The sequence below is a fragment of the Danio rerio genome, chromosome 7 (genome assembly GCF_049306965.1).
Source record: "Danio rerio strain Tuebingen ecotype United States chromosome 7, GRCz12tu, whole genome shotgun sequence".
Taxonomy (NCBI): domain Eukaryota; kingdom Metazoa; phylum Chordata; class Actinopteri; order Cypriniformes; family Danionidae; genus Danio; species Danio rerio.
This window is the reverse complement of record NC_133182.1, coordinates 77,587,501-77,602,500: the sequence shown is the minus strand read 5'-3', so window position 1 is coordinate 77,602,500 and position 15,000 is coordinate 77,587,501. Positions and strand designations below refer to the sequence as shown.

Sequence of the window (15,000 nt, the reverse complement as noted above, 5' to 3'; positions counted from 1 at the left end):
TCCATCCATCTATCCATCTATCCAGCCTAGTTTAGTTCTATCCATCCATCCATCCATCCAGGCTAGTTTAGTTCCATCTAACCATCCATCCATCCATCCATCCCTCCCTCCATCCTAGATTAGTTCTATCTATCCATATATCCAGACTAGTTTAGTTCCATCTATCCATCTATCCATTCATCCATCCATCCAGGCTAGTTTAGTTCCATCTAACCATCCATCCATCCCTCCCTCCATCCTAGTTTAGTTCTATCTATCCATCTATCCAGAGTAGTTTAGTTCCATCCATCCATCCATCCATCCAGCCTAGTTTAGTTCCATCTATCCAGACTAGTTTAGTTCCATCTATCCATCCATCCATCCAGGCTAGTTTAGTTCTATCCATCCATCCATCCAACCATCCAGGCTAGTTTAGTTTTAATCATCCATCCATCCATCCATCCATCCATCCATCCATCCATCCATGCTTGTTTAGTTTTAGCCACCAATTCATATATCCAGGCTAGCTTAGTTCCATCCATCCATTCATCCATCCATCCATCCATCCATCCATCCATCCATCCATCCATGCTTGTTTAGTTTTAGCCACCAATTCATCCATCCAGGCTAGCTTAGTTCCATCCATCCATCCATCCATCCATCCAGGCTAGTTTAGTTCTATCTGTCCATCCATCCATCCATCCATCCATCCATCCATCCATCCATCCACCTACCTACCTACTTACCTACCTATCTACCTACCTATCTGCCTGCCTATCTATCCCTCTATCTCTCAAGTGTACAAATGTGCGTTACACCCCCGTATGTTTCTGAACTCCTGTGCTTCTTTCTCTCTCACACTGTAAAGCTGGCGCTCAGCCAAACTCTACACGTCTGTATTTCCCTGCCCCTTTCACCTCCTCCAGGTGCGCACACACAGCGCCGGCCGGCTTTCTGATCTTATCTTTGAACGTGGCTTCCAGTTTGAAGCCTTGTTTGCCTTTTTCCCCTCTTTATGTCTTTTGTCTCCGGCTTTACCATCTGCCGTCCCTCCCTGCTGGTACCTTTCTCTTGTCACCTCAATCATCGCTCACTTTTGATCTTGTTGTTCCAGTCAACATGTCTTTTTTCCATGTGTGTGTGTGTGTGTGTGTACCCTGATTTTTATAATGCTGGTGCCTCCCTCTCTAGTAAATCTGTCATTGACCACAGTAAGCAAATCTGTGTAGTTTTTTTTTTTTTAAAGAGAGCTCGGTTTTCAGGTCTAAATATTCCCTCAGTGTTCCCAGGTGCACAGGTATTCTGTTCCTGCAAACCCCCAGGCTTTTAGGCTTTCTTCATAATGTGCCATTTACTGGGAATGTTTGCACTTTATCACACATCAGAGAGAGCTCTGAATTTAGCCAAATCCTTGGATGAACATCGTGCTGAATTAAAAGAAGAAGAAAGACAGACTGGCACAAGCAAGAGCTCTTAAAGGACAAAGACAAGCTGCTGTAAATGATAAGAGAATAAACGTTTTGTTCCCGCTCGGCTCTCTTTAAACATGATGCTGAAAAGCTCGATTTCTTCAACTTATCTTTACAAAATGTCATGTTTGTTTACATGCAGTTCAACTTGAGTTTGACTTGAACAGTAATGGCTCTCTTATCTGCTCTCACAAAATCAAAGTTTTAATGGCTACTATTTATTCAGCATAGCTCAAATTGATGAAAAGTAATGCTGTCAAAGATTGTCAATTGCGATTAATCCCATCCAAAACAAATGCGTGTATTTGCATTATCGAAGTCAGAATTATTAGCCCTCCTGTATATTTTTTACCCAATTTCTGTTTAATGGAAAGCTTTTTCAACACATTTGTAATCATAATAGTTTTAATAACTCATCTCTAATAACTGATTTATTTTATCTTTACCATGATGGCAGCACATAATATTTGACTAGATATGTTTACAGATACTAGTATTTAGCTTAAAGTGACATTTAAAGGCTTAACTAGGTTAAAACCGGCAGCTAGCTCTCTTCAACTCTCACATGGTAGCCCACTTGAGTTAAGCAGGGCTGTGCCTATTCAGTACCTGGATGGGAGACCACATAGGAAAGCTAGGTTGCTGCCGGAAGTGCTGTTAATAAGGTCCCGTTTACACTAATGGTTTTATTTTGAAAACGCATACGCTATGCTACGGTTACGCCATTCGTCCACACTACGCCAGAGTTTTCAAGCACAAAAAACGAAGCACTTTAGAAACGCTGGAGAGGCCGTTTTCATTCTGAAGCGCTGCTGCTCCGTCTCCGTGTGGATGGGAGAAAACGGAGGCGGGGCTACGGAGATTCGCTACCTGATTGGGGCTTTTGTGTCATTGCATATCCTTCTCTTATTCGTCAAGCCCCTATCACACGACTATAACACATGGCTTTAACGCTACCGTAAGACAGCAGACCAGCCTTCATTGTATACAACAACATGGACACAGAAATGGGAGTGTTGTTTGCACTATTGTCTGTTTTAGGCGCCATTGTGCAGTTATTCATTTGTTACGTTTAGCAACAACTCGACCTCGTCGTCTGTCCACAAAAATACTTCACTTGCTTTCTTTGCCATCGCGTTCATTGTTCAACCGGCGTTTGTTGACTAACAATAACCAAATGCCGAGCGGGACACATGCTTCCTGTATATACTAGAACACGCATGCCCAGAGTGCGCGAATGGACACGTGATATACATTACGCTTTTGGTGGCGTAGTGTGGACGGAGATACGCGGATCGTTTTTGATCTAAAACACCGTTTTAAAACTAAAACGCACTGGTGTAAACAGGACCTAAGTCTGTGTGGCTACTCATGCCTCAGTATAGTGATGGGACTCTACTGTTCAGTGAGCGCCGTCTTTTGGATGAGGCGTTAAACTGAGGTCCTGACTCTCTGTAGTCATTAATAATCCCAGGATGTCCTTCAAAAAGGATGTGGTGTGCTGTCTGAAGCAATATGGCTGCTAGCTAAAATAAATCAAATAAGACTTTCTCCAGAAGAAAAAATATTATAGGAAATACATGTGAAAAATTCTTTGCTCTGTTAAACATCATTTGGGAAATATCGGAAAAATTCACAGGAGGGCGACTTCATTCTGACTTCAACCAAAGAGCATAGACCTTATTAGGAATTTGGGAGATTGGGAGATCAAGCTTATTGGGAATTTCACAAGAAAAACAATGGTGTGCTTGGTTTTAACGTAACTTTGAGTTATTTACAAGTTTCTGACCACTTATAAATTGTGTTCAATGTGCTGCCCATTGTGTTGGATGGTCAATGCGACCCTCTTCTCCCACTCTTCACACACTGATAGCAACACCGCAGGAGAAATGCCAGCACAAGCTTCCAGTATCCGTAGTTTCAGGTGCTGCACATCTTGTAGCTTCACACCATAGACAACTGCCTTCAGATGACCCCAAAGATAAAAGTGGGGTGAGATAGGGAGACCTTGGGCCTGGCCCACGACGACCAATTTAGTTTTCAGGAAACTGTTCATCTAGGAATGCTCGGACCTGACACCCATAATGTGGTGGTGCACCATCTTGCTGGAAAAACTCAGGGAACGGGCCAGCTTCAGTGCATAAAGAGGGAAACACATAATCATGGAGCAATGTCAAATATCCAGTGGCCTTGAGGTTTCCATTGATGAAGAATTGCCCCACTATCTTTGTTGTCTATGGTGTGAAGATACAAGATGTGCAGCGTCTGAAACTACAGATACTGGAAGCCTGTGCTGGCATTTCTCCTGCAGTGTTGCTATCAGTGTGTGAAGAGTGGAAGAAGAGGGCTGCATTGACAATCCAACATAATGAGCAGCACATTGAACACATTTTAAAAGTGGTCAGAAACTTGTGAATAACTCATGAAAGAATAAAGTTACAGTAAAACCAAGCATAAGGCAGAATTGCAGGGCTGTTGCTGGGCGCTGCTGTAGCATTGGCTCTTTGCTTCATCTGTGTATAAACAACAATACTCATCCTAAAAAAACATGCCCCAATGAACCACCCTATAAAGTGCCATTTATGTTTAACATTTAAAATATTTTAAAGCTCTACCTTGGCTAATGACAGCCTTTCTGTTCTTCCCATCCAGATCAGCTCTTTCGATGACGTGGTGTTTGGCGTCCACCCAGTACATCCGGTGGCTGGCGTAGTCAATAGTAAGTCCGTTGGGCCAAAAGAGGTGCGTGTCTGCGATTATCTTGCGATTCGAGCCGTCCATGTTGGCATATTCAATGCGTGGCATATTTCCCCAGTCAGTCCAGTAAATCTTCCTATAGAAAGAGAGCAAGGAGAAGTCTTAAACATATACTAGGTGTATCTTTAAGTCTTCTCTTTAGGCATTATTCTTTCTCTAGTGTACGTTGCAGTTTGTTTTTTTCAAATGTTAAAGCTCAGCAGAGTTTAAAAGAACATGTAAACAGAGTTATAGTCTCCTAAAAGTGCATATAACTGGAGTTATAGTCTCCTAAAGTGATTCTGAACGGCTTGAAAATAGTCATCAGTAATTCTAGATTTACTTCCTGGACAAACCTACATAGGTTTGCAACAAATTTGCATAATGTACAGTCTTCTCTGGCTGCGAACATCATCTACTCTGGAGGCTTTTATACACTTTTAAAAATTTTATTTATCTGACCAATCACAACAGAGTTGAATAGAGTCTTCTGACTAATCAGAACAGAGTTGAAGAGTCTTTTGATTAATCAGATTAAAGTAGGTTCATCTGACTATTTAGATCACACTAGGGGCATCTGACCAATCATCATCTATCTGATTAGAGCATGGTATAAAAAGGGTCACCTGACCAATCAGAGCACAAATACAGTCAGCTGACCAATCAGAACAGAGTTGAAGAGTCATTTGACCAATCAGATTAGAGTAGGTTCATTGAATAATCAGATCCCACTTGGGGCATCTGACCAATCATCATCTATCCGATTAGGGCAGGGTATAAAAAGGGTCACCTGACCAATCAGAGCACAAATACAGTCAGCTGACCAATCAGAACAGAGTTGAAGAGTCATTTGACCAATCAGATTAGAGTAGGTTCATCTGAATAATCAGATCACACTTGGGGCATCTGACCAATCATCATCTATCCGATTAGAGCAGGGTATAAAAAGGGTCACCTGACCAATCAGAGCACAAATACAGTCAGCTGACCAGTCAGAGCAGAGATGAAGAGTCATTTGACCAATAAGGTTAGAGTAAGCGTATCAGACCAATCAGATTAGTAGAGCAGGTGTATCCAACCAATAAGAGCAAACTAGAATATAATCATCCTGCCAAGGAAATTAGAGTAGGTGCATCTGACCAATCAGAGTAGAAATGAATAGGCTCATTAAACAATCAGAGCAGTTAAAGAGTCATTCGACCAATCAGGTTAGACTAGTTTATCTAACCAATCAGAGCAGAGTTGAAGAGTCATTTTAACAATCAGATCTAAGTAAGGCATCTGACCAATTATTATCGGTCCAATTAAAGTAGGGTATAAGTGCAGGGGGTGGGGGGTGGGGGGTGGGGGGTGGTGGGTGGGGGGGTTGTTGGGGGAAGTAATTTGACCAATCAGATCAAAGTAGAACAGGTTTTAGAAATTAATAAGAGCACAAAAGAATAGAGTCAGTTTACCAATCAGATTAGTGTTAGGTACATCTGACCAATCAGAGCACAGTAGAATAGACTCATTTGACAAATCAGATCAGAGTAGAGTGGGTTTATCCAACCAATCAGAGCAAAATAGAGTCATCTGAACCATAAGAACAGATAATGTTGATCTAACTAATCAAAGCAGAGTAATATTGAGACATCTGACCAATCAGAGCAAAGTAAAGCAGGGTAATCAAACCAATGAGAGCAAAGTAGAATAGAGAAATCAGAGCACAGAAGGATAATGGCATCTGTCCAATCAGAGCACGGTATAAAAGGATCACCTGGCCAACCTGATCAGAGCATGGTCATATGACTAATCAGAGCACAGTAGAATAAAGTAATTGACCAATCAGAGCAGAGTATGGTCTCTTAAAGAGATGGAGTTTAGAAACTGGATCCTGAAACAAACCAGTCCAGTTTCAGTCACTGAGAGGAGATCTGATGCTGCAGTGTGTATTATTATTATTATTGTGTATTATGGGAACAGCAATGTGTTTCTGACCTTGAATACATGGAAACCTACTGTAGGAGACTCTAAACAACTACAAACCTCTAAAACATGACATTTAATGCAATCATTTGAAATTGGAGCCAAAATAAAAACAAATAAATCCCTTTCTGATCCTGACACACAGTGAATCCACATCTTTCTCAACTCTACAAATGGCCAAATCTGAACAAGCGTTTATTTCCCTCAGTAAACTTCCTAAAACATGGCTGACCTTTCTGATTTTTTAGTAATGACAGAAACCATTTTAATAAGACCCGTATTTAAACCCTTACTGACTTCTGCATTTTCCTCATGCATTTACCCATGCTTTACATCCAGTATTACAGTGTAACTCCCTCCACTTTTGCTACTGTTCACATGCAGCACAGCACAACACATGTGCGAGAATCAGCCGCTCGCCACACAAGCTGAATCTTGCTGGAAACTCAGAGCTCAAGCGGATTTGATAAAAGCCTTTGTCCTTCATGACAAAGAGCCACGATGAGCGTCGGCTGCAACTCGAGCCTTGTGACAATCTCTGGATAACCGTTTCGCACAGCCTTTGTGATTAGAAGCAAATTGAGTTACAAAGTTTAGCCAGAAGTCACCAGAATGCTTTCATGCTCCGCTTACCACTGCTTATTACCACAGAACAACAACAACAACAACAACAGGAGAGGATTATGATCCCCATGCAAAACACAAATCTAATGCTGTCAAAAGATTCATTGCATTGAAAATAAAAGTTTGTATTTAGATAACGTGCGTACTGACTGGATAAAAACATTGTCTATATACAGTACACTCACCGGCCACTTTATTAGGTACACCTTACTAGTACCAGGTAGTATACTATGCATACTGTAACTTTCAGAGAGTAAATCAATAGTTTGTGTATATTTACTGAGCATAGCTTGTGCTGAATATCCTCCAGAATACTGTAAAATGCGAGTAATATATTTACCCTTCAATGGGGTGCAGAGCGATGGCCCGCGGTTTCTCCATCCTCTGCCAGAGCAGCACTTTGCGGTGTGTGCCGTCCAGATTAGACACTTCAATACGAGACGTTCCTGAGTCGGTCCAGTAGAGCTTATTATGAATCCAGTCTATGGCCAGACCACCTTAAAACCAACAATAAAAGTTATTAATCTGCATGCAACTGCTATTCAAGCGTAATGCACATATATATTTAATAATGTACTGTATATACTGTACTTTGTAATAATAATGTAATGTAGTATCAATGAAGATAATAATAATAAAATATTCGAGAATAATAAAATAAAGCAAGCAATAAAAGTGATGCTATATTTTGTATATTTACACTGCTATAACTATACTGTGAAGAGGATGTGTACCTGGGCTTTCGAGACCAGTGGACACCACCTCCTCTACATTGCTGCCGTTCAGACTGGCTCTCATGATACGGTCCAGCGTCACGTCAGACCAGAACACCAGCTCCTGACTGTGATGAAAGTCCAACGCAATGGCGTTTTCCAGATTACTGAGTAGCAGCGTGTATTCGGAGCGGTGCGGAAGAACCTGCCGGATGTCAATCCGATTGGCAAACAGCAATACAGGTTCCGGACCTGCAAAAACAGAAAACTATTCAATCTTGCACACTAAATAGGGCTACACGACATAAAAAAACGGTCCACTTTACATTAAGTGTCCTTAACTAACATGTACTAACATCAAAGTATAAATACAATCTAATTACTGTGTTCATAATGTATTGCCGAGCACTTGTGGGTGGAATACGGGACGGGTTAAGGACAGATTTGGTGGGATGGGTTCAGGGCCGGAGCAAGCTGAACTGCCGCTCTAGGCAGAGGACGATCACGCCGCCCTCAACCCCAACGTGAAAACGAAAGTGACTGGTTATGAAAATGAAGTGAGTTGTCGCGGACCTCTATTCCAGCGCACTATGCGCGGATATAACTGAAGACCTGCGGGTGCTGAGGGAGGGAGGGAGGGAGGGGGGTGTCGCGGACACTGCACTCTCTATTCTGCCGCCCTATGCGCGGATATAACTGAGGACGCTCGGGTGCTGATGGAGGTGTCGCTGACGCCGCCCTCTCTATTCTGTCGTCTATGCGCAAATATATCTGAGGACGCGGGTGGTAACGGAGGTGTCGCGGATGCCGCCCACTCTATACTGCCTCCCTAGGCGGCCGCCTAGGTTGCCTCTATGGACGCGCCGGCCCTGGATGGGTTGGTTTAAGGGTGGGTTAAAGGGCTTTCACACCTACACTTTTGTTTCGGAACGTGTCCAGTTAGCGCGGTTCGTTTGGCATATGTGAACAGGGCAATCGCGCTCTGTTCCGCGCCAATGTAATCGCTCCGAGATCGCTTGAATGAGGTGGTCTCGGCTCGATTGAAACGCACCCTGGAGCGGTTCGATTGCAGTGAGAAAGCGATCCGATCTCAGCGCGATTATATCATAGTGTTTTATGGATATGTAATAGGCATACGGCTATATGAAGAGAGAATTGTGAGTAGGGCGGGAAGTTTCGCGAGTCTCCGGATGCCCGCAAACGAGTGATGATCTTCCGGTAATCTCGCGTCTCCCTCCCGGTCCTCAAATAGGCATCGTCGCACACCCTTCTCACCTCTCCCCACCGCGTCTCTCCTCAGACACGTCGCGCGTGCGCGCAGCTTTTCAATCACCACCAAACCACCACCTCTCCTGACAGCTGAGCGGGACGCTGCAAAATAAACCCTGACACTCTGACCAATGTGAGGAGAGTTTACTCGCACGTGACTTGTTTTAGCTCTTTTGGTCCGATTAGAAACTTTGCAGTGTGAAAGCGAACCGCTCCAAGAGCAAAGAGCAACAATGTAACAATTGTAATCTCTGTTTCAGAACAACTGAATCGATTCACAGGTGTGAAAGCACCCTAAGTGTAAGGGACAGTCAACAGAGTAATAAAATAATAATAATAATAATAAATTACAAATGTAATTACATGCAGGTATTTAATTAAGCATAAGTACAATGTAAAAATTATTATTTTCCCTGTAAGTACATATTAGTTAAGTCCACTTAATAGAAAATGGGAGCAAAAATCTAACATTACGATATTGTAATATCTTATATTAGTATATTAATATAGTGATATATATTGTGATATGAATATAATTTCACCAGATGACTTGAACAGCTTTATTTGTAAACAGTTCGTTAATATAGGTTGATTGAGATTGTTTTGTAGTGGAGAGAATCATGCAAAAAATAAAAAAAATAAATAAATAAACAAACTAACATCATAAATAAATACAATAGAGCAAAGATAAAAATTAAATAAACAGTCCTTTAGGGTTTTCTTTTAAACAGTGTCTTTGATACAGCTTGGGTTGATCTCTTGCAATTTTACTTTCTTGTCTAAGTCAAGTTACCCTTTAACCCTTTAGTTAAGTTAAATAAATCTTTAGTTATGTGCATTTACGTTCATGTAAATAATAAAGCAATAAATGTATGTTATTACACCACATGAAATGTGTATTTTATGAAACATCGTTCATCCTAAAATTGACCAAAAATCAAAGCTAAATATCTGAACAAACTATTAATTCCAAGTTTGAAGTTGATATCTCCAAAAATGAGCTTTCAGTAGGATTTAGTTTGGCTGCAATACCAAACATGACCACCAGGCTGACATTCAGTTTACATTGACGAACATACAAAATGTTTTGAGGAACACAAACTGTATTTGATGTGCTTCTGAAAATATTTGTAATGTAGACATACAATTCTAAAGCAGTATAGGACGTTTGGTGGTATTTGATTTAAACAAACTACACAAAGCAAAGATAAAAACAAAACAAACAGTCCTTTAGAGCTTTCTTTCGAACAGTGTCTTTCATATATGCTTGGGTTGATCTCTTGCAATTTTATTTTCATGTTTGAGTCAAGTAACCCTTTAACCCTTCAGTTAAGTTAAATAAAACTATAGTAATTTGACTTTGTTTATGAAAGATAGAAATGTATATATTAATACAACACACCAAATTTGTATTTTTACAAAACACATTTCTTCATAAAAGTGATCAAAATTCAAAGCTAAATATCTGAACAAATCAGATTCCAAATTTGAAGTTGATATCTCCAAAAATCAGCTTTCAGTAGGATTTAGTTTGGCCGCAGTACCAGACATGACCACCAGGCAATCAGTTTACATTGATGACCATGCAAAGGTGTCCCCCATATACTTTTGACAATATTTAACAAAGTAGACATGCAATTCTAAAGCAGTATGGGAAGTTTAGGTGGCATTTGAGTCGAGCCTAAATCTTTTATTTGATATATTTTTCTGCAAAACATTTTTTTTACATGTGGATTGCTGTAGCAAAGTAATGCTTTGACTCTGATGAGTATCGTTTCGCTAATTAATAAATAATCATGGAGGTGGTTTGATTTAAACAAACAATAGAGCACAGATAAAAGCAAAATAAGCAGTGCTTCATGTTTTCTGGGGAAGTCTAATAGCATTGATGTATATAAATTGAATATTCAACAGTAAAATAACATGGTATAGTCTTGGTTATATAAATAATACACTAAAATATTCTTAAATGTTTAAATCTTTGTTAAAAACTGTAAAACAAATGTGTCTCTGTATGCTTTAAACTCTTCTGAAATGCTCACACACCTTAAAAACCTACGCAAATAATAAACATTCACTCTATTATGAATAAAATCTGTTGTTTAAAATGTTTTCTGAACTGGTGCTCCTGGTAAACCATAACCCTAACATATAAACTCACATGTGCCTATTGTTGATGCGCATATTACAGTATCGATGCTGAAATCATACATTGCACAGCCCTAATGCTAAACATCCATATTGGACTTTTATAACAGAGATGAAGCCTCACCCAAAGCCTTGCAGCTGCGTTTATCAGGCCGAAGCTCATAACCTTGAACGCACCAGCACTGAAATCCTCCTTCGATGTTCGTACAGCCTTGACTACAGTAGCCGTCATCTGCACACTCGTCCACATCTGCACTCACACACAGAAAACACAAACACACACACACTCAAATAACAACCACTGAACAACATGAGCACGGCTATTACACGGCTGTCTAGAATACTCGATTCTGATTGGTCACAATATTCCAATGCATGTTATTTACATATAACAACTCTATTATACAGATATACTCTCTATACGCTTGGGTTGATCTCTTGCAACTGATCGCTTGCAATTTTAATTTTAATTTTTAGTGCCCTTTGTTGCCCCTAACTGTTGCCTCCGAGTTTTGAACATACCATAGACATGAAAACGACATGTTCAACTTGAATGGTAGCCAATCTTCAGCGCTTTGGTGCACAGATTTAAGCTTGGTCTCATTTTAAAGAAGACAGAGGTCAGATCATAGCTAAAGTGAAAAAAAAATCTAAAAGTTAATAATAAAACAATAGTTAGCTATAAAAATAATAAAGCAATAAATGTACATGTTAATACAATACAATAAATACAATATAATAAAATATGTTTTAAAAAACATCCTGTTTTACCCTGAAACTGACAAAGCTTAATATCTAAATGTTATATTCCAAATTTGAAGTTGATATCTCAAAAAATGAGCTTTCAGTAGGATTTAGTTTGGCCGCAGTACCAAGCATGACCACCTTCAGTTTACAACGATGACCATACAATGGCGTCCACTATGTTTTAAGGAATACTAACCGTGTTTTGCATACTTTTAGCAATATTTCTAAAGTAGAAATCAAATTAAAGTTGTATGAGAAGTTTTGGTGGTATTTGATTCGAATTTAGCCTCTAAAAACACACCAAAAACAAAATTCACATGTGGATTGCTGTAGCAAAGTAATGCCCATTACTTTGCATCGCTCGTTTTGCTAATGAATACACGACTGTTGCTCAGTCATTCATTCATTTTCATACGGCTTAGTCCTTTATTTATCAGGGGTCGCCACAGCGGAATGAACCATCAACTACTCCAACATATGTTTTACCTATACACTCTCACATTCACACAGGGGTGTAAATCCCGGGGGGAAGGGGGGGGGGTGGGGACATGTCAAAAAAATTATTATAAAAAAAAACTCTGAATTGTGAAAAATATATGTATATATACCTAAAATAATTGTCTAAGTAGAAAGAAAACCGCATTTATCATTTAAAATGCATCTAGAAACAGTTGAGTTCCCCCTCCCCTTCCTCAGAGTGGTTCGGTCCACTGTGTGCTTTTTCCCCTCATCTCACCTACTCACACACACGCATACGTCAGAAGTGTGGCTGCGGCTGCGCAAGTAGGGGGTTTTATCCACCTTAAAGCGATTCTCTTCAATGTAGTTAATACAGTCTCGTTCATGAATTAGTTGCGGCAAAAATGCTGATTACAGATGCAATTGTCCATGAGTCTGCTGTATTAGTGAATAAAATTACTTGTCTAGTTAACGTTAGCTTGTTGCTAACGCTAAAGCCGTTTCCCATGCATTGTTTAATTTGTGACGACTTGGCAAAAATGTTAACTTAACATTAACGACCACAATTAGCATATTGTTCAGTTGTGTATTTGCTAAATGAGCACTGAGCACACTAAACCCACTGTATTTTTGTATAATCAGTTTCTATCCTGTTTTAAGTGACTCAATTAATTTGAAATTAAAATGTTAACCTTTTTTAATTCTTAGTTTTTATTGTTGTGATTATTTTTATGATAGTTTTGCAATCTTTATGTAAAGCACTTTGAATTACCACTGTGTATAAAATGTGCTACAGTATAAATAAATCAAAATTTGCTTTGTCGCTGAACCTGAGAAAAACTTTTAAAATAATCATAATGACATAGTCTCCATGCTATAATAATAATAATGAAAGCATTTTTAACTGCGGGGACATAACTTTATTAGTACAATTTGGCTTTATTATTTGTGTCCCCTTCAAAAAAATGCTGGAAAGAAATTTTATATTTATGTCCCCCCCTACTGTTAAATCAGATTTACGCCCATGCATTCACACACGTACGCACACACACACACACACACACACACAACGGCAAATTTAGTTCATCCTATTCCCCTGTGGTGGAAACCGGAGCACCCGGAGAAAATACACACCAACACAGGGAGAAAATGCAAACTCCACATGGTACTAATGCTCAGTTATACCTATCAAAAATCCATTTATGGATATAGAAAGATATGGAAACTAGACATTCTAAGCTTTCAAATGAAATGTAGTTTGTCATTAATGCTTTATGTTTAGACTACAATATTATGGTTTAAAACTGTACCAGTGCCTCAGGTTGTATGGTGACAGCAAATGTGTTTTAATCAATTACTCTTCCTGCATAACAAAACACAGTGGTATAATATGTATTCAGAAGTCTTAGAGCTTTCCAACGATATATAGTTTGTCATGATTCGATTAGGATTTAAACGCTAAATGAAATGAAAACACATAAGCATCCTGGTGGTGGTGACAATTAAGAAGCGAAAGAGTTGTGCTAGTTTCTCTCCTCATTTATTGAGTGTCCTCTGCTGTGTTTTCTCACCTCTGCAGGTCTTGCCGTCCGCTGTTAAAGTGTATCCGGTGTGGCAAGTGCACTGCACCAGACCCCGGGACATCTGGCACTTCTGCGAGCAGCCGCCGTTATTCACATTACAGTTCTCGTCACTTGATTTGGAGCCTGTAAAACACACAACTCAATCAATTTCGAGGAACCACCACCTTTAATATTATGTAACATACTATGAGGCTGTTGAGTGCTTGATTCTGATTGGCTGATGAGCATTCTACGGCATGCAGTTATATTCATATAAACCCACAGTTTAGTGCTGGGCAAAAGTTCATCACAATATATCACTTCCAAAATTAAAGTATGTTTTGATATAATGTGTGTATGTGTGTGTGTATGTGTGTTATATACAGGGTGGGCTATTTATATGGATACACCCTAATAAAATGGGAATGGTAGGTGATATTAACGTTTTGTTTGTGGCACATTAGTATATGTGAGGGGGCAAACTTTTCAAGATGGGTGGTGACCATGGTGGCCATTTTGAAGTCGGCCATCTTGGATCCAACTTTAGTTTTTTTCAATAGGAAGAGGGTCATGTGACACATCAAACTTATTGGGAATTTCACAAGAAAAACAATGGTGTGCTTGGTTTTACTCTAACTTTATTCTTTTATGAGTTATTTACAAGTTTCTGACCAATTATAAAATGTGTTTAATGTGCTGCCCATTGTGTTGGATTGTCAATGCAGCACTCTTCACACACTGATAGCAACAGCGCAGGAGAAATGCCAGCACAGGCTTCCTGTATCCGTAGTTTCAGGTGCTGCACATCTCGTAGCTTCACTAGAACTCCGTTTACTAGAACTTCTATGTTAAGCTGCGTTGATTTAATCTACATTGTTAAAGCGCTATAGAAATAAAAATGAATTGAACTGAATCAATTACTACTTGCTCATATTTCAGATGCAAAAGTGTGTTGCAGACTCACGGCAGTCCTGGTGTGGATGTTCATCTGTTCCATCTTCACAGTCTTTGACGTCATTACAGACCTTTCGCTGTCCAATACAGCGGCCATTCCCACACAGGAACTGATCGGGCGCACATGGAGGAGTTTCTGATGAAACATTCAAATAAATAATTTATAATAAATGAATTAAAACAGACTGTTTTAGAATGCAAAATGATGCTGAAACGTTAATGAAAGCGTCAGGTTCTAATTTTTCATAACCAGAGGTGGGTAGTAACGAATTACATTTACTTCATGACATTTACTTGAGTAAAATTGTAAAAATTGTTAGAGAAAAACTCCTCTGGTACTGCCCACAGTATATATATATATATATATATATATTT

At 39.5% G+C, this 15,000-nt stretch overlaps 1 protein-coding gene across 7 annotated transcripts in view; it reads right to left on the bottom strand.

Moving 5' to 3' along the window:
- The window catches only part of lrp4 (low density lipoprotein receptor-related protein 4), a 143,830-nt gene that overhangs the window by 44,370 nt on the left and 84,460 nt on the right, over positions 1-15,000 (bottom strand). For all 7 annotated transcript variants that reach the window (XR_012382876.1, XM_073907586.1, XM_073907584.1 and 4 more), the window contains exons 9-14: positions 14,636-14,761; positions 13,681-13,815; positions 11,028-11,153; positions 7,508-7,738; positions 7,114-7,270; positions 4,064-4,281 (exon numbers count right to left, since the gene is read on the bottom strand). Coding sequence is in view for 4 of the 7 variants with exons in the window: in XM_073907586.1 (XP_073763687.1) it covers positions 4,064-4,281; positions 7,114-7,270; positions 7,508-7,738; positions 11,028-11,153; positions 13,681-13,815; positions 14,636-14,761 (993 nt within the window). In the remaining 3 variants the exon portion in view is untranslated. The remainder of the gene's footprint in view (positions 1-4,063; positions 4,282-7,113; positions 7,271-7,507; positions 7,739-11,027; positions 11,154-13,680; positions 13,816-14,635; positions 14,762-15,000) is intronic.